The sequence below is a fragment of the Podarcis melisellensis genome (genome assembly GCF_964234715.1).
Source record: "Podarcis melisellensis genome assembly, chromosome: 16".
Taxonomy (NCBI): domain Eukaryota; kingdom Metazoa; phylum Chordata; class Lepidosauria; order Squamata; family Lacertidae; genus Podarcis; species Podarcis melisellensis.
In genome coordinates this window covers 33,225,918-33,232,265 of record NC_138533.1, presented here as the reverse complement: position 1 = coordinate 33,232,265, position 6,348 = coordinate 33,225,918, and the positions used below count along the sequence as shown (strand labels likewise).

The window sequence follows — 6,348 nt, the reverse complement described above, 5'->3', positions numbered from 1 at the left end:
ACCCCCAGAAGAAAAGCACTGATATACAGCTTTAGGTGCCAGACTTTTGGCTCTGAATTCTGTGGCCTCCTTTTGAGTGGCTGGGAAGTTTCAAACTTGCCTCGTTTTTAAAGGATTGCCTTTCAGATTTTTCTTTGTTTTTCTTCTATGCCGGTTTTGAATTGTAATATAAGAATGATAAAAAAATATTATTTATACCCCACCTATCTGGCTGGGTTTCCCCAGCCACTCTGGGCGGCTTTGGGTTATCACAGTAAAAAATAAAGATGAATAAATCCAATAAATAAAAATAATTGAGAATTTATTATTCTCCCCATTTCTTTTAGTGGATTTATTCATCGGTTTTCAATGTTCTTTCAAGTTGGATGTTTATTATGGATTATTATCTATTGTATTTGATTGAAGAGGTGCACATCGCACTCTTAAAAATTGCTGGCATTTACTGCTTGATTTTACAATCAGGAATTATAGCAGATTTTTTAAAATGACTATTTAATTTTTAAATCCGAGTCTAAAATTATGCAGAAAACAACTAGTTATTTGATTATTTGATTGTTGTTAGCCGCCCTGAGCCCGGCTTCGGCTGGGGAGGGCGGGATATAAATAAAATTTATTATTATTATTAGTGCGCATGCACCAATTCAGATTCTTTCTCTTCCTCCTTCCCCCTCCTTCCCCCTCCCTCCCTCCTTTTCTGTCACACTTTGGCACATGCGCCGTCAGGGCCGTCCCTTCCCAGCGCCTAGAGAACGTACTTTACGTTCTCGCTGGGAGGAGCCTCTATTCGCATGCGCATTTCTCCTACCCGAAGCCAACTAGTGGAGCTGGGCGGGCGGGCGAAGTTGGGGCGAGGCTGGAGTAAGCGCATTTACCCGGGTTGACCGGCGCGACGTCTCACGAATTGACCCTCACCGGCGCCCGTACAACCAGCTGATGCGCATGCGTCTCTCTCTCTTTTTTTGTTTCCTCCTCCTCTCCCCCCGCCAGTTTCCTGTCAGGAGGCGGATGGCAGAAGCAGGGCCCGGCTCGGAGCGGGAGGGACGAGTTGGGGAGGCGCCTTGACTGGAGCGCAGCGGGTTGACGCCTCGCCGGAGAGACAAGGTAGAGCCGGCCGGTCCCGGGAGGTCTTGGCGGCTTGTGTGTGAGGACCGAGGTGCCTAGGCCGCTCTAGGCCCGGCCTGAGAACCGAGCCAGGCCTCGAACTCGGACCTCCCCCCCTTTTTTTCCCTCTCGCGCGCCTGAGGGAGTTAACGGGCGCCGGGAAGGGCCAAGAAGGGCCGGTCCCGCCGGCAAGAGAACGCAAACGCCGCTCCAGGCTCCCAAGGGAGAGCTTTTTCTACCGGGTGGGTTACTCGGGCGCTTCCGCGACAGGGTGAGGGGACTTTTTTCGCCCTGCCGGATCGGGCCAGCGGCTCCTGTATCCCCAGCATCCTGGTCTCAACAGTGGTAGGGAGGGAAGGGTTGTGCCGGTCCGTGGCTGCGGTTTAGGGCATCCGCTTTGCACGCAGGGTGTCCCAGGATCAGGCCAGGTAGGCTGGGAGGAGAGGAGTCAAACTGAAACACTGGAGAGCCAGTCATTGCATTTTTTTTTTTTATTGCAGGTACCCGCAAACTCGGCCCACCAGATGTTTTGGGACTACAACTCCCATCATCCCTAGCTAACAGGACCAGTGGTCAGGGATGATGGGAATTGTTGTCCCAAAACACCTGGCAGGCCAAGTTTGGGGATGCCTGGTTTATTGCTTTTACGCCCCGTTTTCCTCTCCCCAAGGAGCTCAAGGTGGCAAACATGGTTCTCATTTAACCCCCTGCAACAACCCTGAGAGGTAGGCTAAGCCGAGAGGCCGTAACTGGCCCCAAGGGCAAGCCCACTGTGTTTCGTGACTGGGGATCTGAACCCAGGCTCTTAGTCCGCTAACACTAACCACCACACCACACTGTAGAACAGCCTTTCCCAAGGCTAGGGTGTTGTTGGACTACAAAGCCCATCATTCCTGGTTAGCAGGTCCTATAGTCAAGGATGATGGGCGTTGTAGTCCAACAGCACCCCAAGGTTGAGAGGTGCTTCTGTAGCTGTACCAAGCTAGATGGACCCAATTGTCTGACTTGTTTAAGGAATTTTCTTGTGTTTCTATGCCTATTTTTTTTGTATTGTTGTTAATATTGATATGTTATGGGCGTAGAGAGCTGTTGCTTTGGGTGTCATCAATCATTCGCTTCTCACAGCCAAACCCTTACACAATGACTTGGAGAAATAAAAGTAATAGAACCATTCAGACAAGGGTCCAGATTTATGTGATTCATTTTAAAAGGATCATGAACTGCTTAATCAAATAGATCTTTTAAGTGCTATGCATAATAAAATTGTTGATAAAATACAACTAAACTCCACCAAAAAAAAGTATGCATGGAGTAATTTTTAAAATTCAGATTTAGTTTGTAAAATGTTTAAAACAAATGTAAGTAATTAAATTACATGTCTGGATAGACTTGTGAAAGTGCTACTGGGTGCAGAGAAAAAGATACTGTACTGGATTAAGACACCAATTCTTTTTTTCCTTAAGGAAAGAAAATTAGCAAAAATAAGGTTTTAACTCCTACAGTAAAATTTATTTTAAGTTTGTTTCAGCAAAAGCCTACAAAGAATCTTGTGGCTCCTTAAAGGTGGCCAAATTTATTATGGCACAAGCTTTTGTGGACTACAGTCTTCTGTATCAGAAGCATGAGATTTTTAAGGCTTTCCTGAATACTAGAACTAAAGGGGCCACACAAATGTTAACTAGAAGGGAGTTCAAAAGCTGCAGAGCTGCCACCTGGAAATAACTTATTAATTAAATATTTAAGAATTTTAATTTTTATTAGTGCTTTGGGAACCTGCTATTATTCAGAAGCAAGAGAATGTGGTTCTCCCTCTCCCACTTTTTAAAAACACCCACAACAACCCTGTGAAGTAGCAAAACAACAAAACAATAACAGATGTATTATGACATAAGCTTTCAAGGTCTGCTAGAGTCCTGTCCTTCAAATGTGTGAGGCGCTGCCCTGAGTTGAAGCGGGGAAAGATTGTAGAAAGAGGTTAGAGAGAAATAAAATGCTGAATAAGCACATTAACGGTGGCAGTTCCTACACCCACGTTATTAGCAACTTGAATAAGACTTTGTGCATCATATTGTCCACAGACGTGAAAGTCATAATAAATGTGTTTGGTTTTAAGATGCCATTTCATGCTTCTATTTATGTTTCACATCATAAAAACGAGACAGTAACTGCAGAAAACAATTTTAATCCTTCTATTGTGGTTCAGCATAAAACATTTAACAGAGTATGCAGTACTATCCAGGAGAGTATTAACCTTTCCTTTCTTGTCTTCTACTTGAAAGGTGCAACTAGTGATAATAGATCTAGTAGCAGTCAGCTGGAGCTCATCTGTTTAAATAATTTGGAAAAGTTGGAAAGAAATTAAATACATTTATTTCTATAGTTCCATCAGGTACATAACGTGCATTTTCCAGGGTAACATAAAAAAGCCTGGACTGGAAACTCGGGGAAATCTTTAAAAACCCCTCACAATCATTTAATTTCCAAAGTGGTTGAGGGCACAAAGGGAGTGGAAAGACAAGCCTGATAAAACACTGGGGGAATGCTGTCTTTACTGTGTTGCTTAATGAACTTTTCTAAATTTCCCTTTAGACATTGAGAACATTAACAAGGCGATAATGCACCATGGCAGTGGTCCTCAAAATGCCCAACGCCAGCTCCAAAGGTCCCGCTCCTTCACTGGCAGCGAGGGTGAAGACCAACAGGCGAACCTGCCCCAGTCCCCAGCACCTTCGTTTGCTCCTTCAGCAAGCCCATCAGCACCACAGTCTCCCAGTTACCAAATCCAGCAGTTTATAATGAGCAGAAGCCCAGTCGCTGGGCAGAATGTGAACATTACCCTGCAGAATGTTGGACCGGTTGCGACAGGAAACCAGCAGATCACGCTTACTCCGTTGCCGATCCCGAGTCCGACCTCCCCGAGTTTCCAGTTCAGCCCTCAGCAAAGGAGGTTTGAACATGGGTCCCCCTCCTACATTCAAGTTACTTCGCCGTTGCCGCCACAGGCTCAGTCTCAGAGCCCCACGCAGCCCAGCTCTATGCCAGTGCAGTCCATATCAAATGTTCGGGCGGGCACTCCAGGGCCTGGCTTGGGGATGTGCAGCCAGAGCCCGACACGAGGCTTTGTTGATGCGAGCGTTCTCGTGAGACAGATTAGTTTGAGCCCTTCAAATGGCGGGCACTTTGTGTATCAGGAAGGCTCCGGCATCACCCAGATATCTCAAGGCACCACAGCTCAGGTGCAGCTTTCATCTTCTGGAGCACCTGCTGCGGTTCGAGAACGTAGGCTGTCGCAGCCCCACTCGCAAACCGGTGGCACCATACACCACCTTGGACCACAAAGTCCCGTCGCTAGTGGAGCAAATATCCAACCTTTACCTAGCCCTGGTCACATTGCAACAAATAACCTGCCACCTCATATCAGCAACATCATCCAAGGCATGCAGCAACAGCAGCAGGTTCTCCAAGGTCAGCAGTTGAGCAGATCCCTGGGATATGACCGGACTTCTAGTGGGCTGATAGCTGGGGTTGGAGGAGCTTCTGCTTTTGGAATGACATCGCCGCCACCTCCCACAAGCCCTTCCCGGGCCAGCATGCCACAGGGGCTGACAAGCCTCCCTCTTACTCCTTCAGTAAGTGCGGTGGTGAAAAAAACAAAGAAACTGGAGGAGATCCCCCCAGCCACTCAAGAAACCGCTCAGCTGAGAAAGCAATGTTTGGACCACCACCTCAAGGAAATGGAGGTGTTGAAAGACGCTTTCAAAGAGTATTTGATTGAGTTGTTTTTCCTGCAACACCTGCATGGAAATATGATGGATTTCTTAGCTTTCAAGAAGAAGCCTTGTGCGGCGTTGCAAGCATACCTCAGGCAGAATGACTTGGATTTGGAGGAAGAGGAGGAAGAGGAACAATCTGAGGTTATCAATGACGAGGTAGGAACTTGCTGTTCCAATAATTTAGAAACCTACTGAAGCCTAGAATTAGTTATACCAGTTATTTGATTTTTACTTCTGCAGTTTGTAGCGTGCATACTTGGAACTCAGTACATTTGAAATCAGATTTGCTTTGGAGTACGAAGCACGATTGGGTTGCAAGATTTATTAGGCCAGTAGGTAGCGCAGCATATCCTGCAGCATTCGTCTTTAAGGTTTGGTGTTTTGATGTTGCAAACAGATTTGCTGGACTTAGGTTTAGGATCTTAAATTTAGCTGTTATTTGTAATTCCATTTGATCTTATTTGTGGTTTTGTTCATAGATTGGTTATGGTGTAGTTGGTAGAATGTTCCTCTTTGATCAGGAAGATGCGAGTTCAAGTCCTGTTCTTACTTTAGCCATGAAATCCAGTTGGTGACTCCAGACAAGTAGCCATCTCTCAGCTTAACTTGTCTTGCAGCGTTGTTTTGATAAAATTAGAAAGTGAGGGAAATGGAGAAAATTCCTATGCAATGTTGCCCTCAACTTTTTAGAGCAAGCTCAGGGTACACATATGAAAATGATATGAAGTTATGATGTGCCTGCTTGCAGTGTTACAAAAATAAGGGCAGAATCCTTCGGGAACCCCTTAGGGAATTGTCACTTTATATTATAAATATTTTCTAGTTGTAACCAAAGTGTCAGAAAAGCTGGTTTAACATGGAAGCAGAAGCTGTAGGGCATTTTTCTGTTTTCTGTTTGCTTGCTTTCTCACCAGTCATGCTCACACAGAAACTTTAAACTTGAGTATAAATTTGCACAGTAGGTTTACTGGTACTCAGCTAAAATGGCAAACTTAGCTGTCAGTTAAAAGAAGGTTCAGCTATGTAATTTGTGGTTTATCCAGTGTGTGGTTACTCAGAAGCAAGTCCCACTATGTTAATTGGGGCTCACACCCAGGTAAGCGTGCATAGGATTACAGCCATGATTTTGTAATAACATCAAGTGAAAACTGGAAGCAGGCTTAATTTAGGGCTCCACCAGTTTCTCCAAGTACCACTGTAGTGCAAAATAATGATAAAGGCCTGTATACAAAGAACCCTATAGCTCTTTCCACATTAGCAAATAATACACTCTGGGGCTATGTTTATCAAATAGCTTCCTCCTCTCTTGCTGCATAGCAGAGTTTGAAACTGAACTTCTCAAGCAGGCTCTGGTGTCTGCTGCTGAAAAATGGTTTTGTTTTTTTTATAATCAGCCCTGGTGAAAGAAAGCTGTAAGCAGCTACTGGGATCCTGATCCATGTGTCTAATTTTGCTACATTAAAAAAAAGTGCAT

At 45.1% G+C, this 6,348-nt stretch overlaps 1 protein-coding gene across 21 annotated transcripts in view; it reads left to right on the top strand.

Annotated features, from left to right (window-relative positions):
- The first annotated feature begins 967 nt into the window (after positions 1–967).
- The window catches only part of EP400 (E1A binding protein p400), a 73,786-nt gene continuing 68,405 nt past the window's right edge, over positions 968–6,348 (top strand). For all 21 annotated transcript variants that reach the window (XM_081893146.1, XM_081893148.1, XM_081893149.1 and 18 more), the window contains exons 1-2: positions 968–1,101; positions 3,691–5,030. In XM_081893146.1, the coding sequence (XP_081749272.1) occupies positions 3,717–5,030 (1,314 nt within the window). In that variant the 5' untranslated portion in view covers positions 968–1,101; positions 3,691–3,716. The remainder of the gene's footprint in view (positions 1,102–3,690; positions 5,031–6,348) is intronic.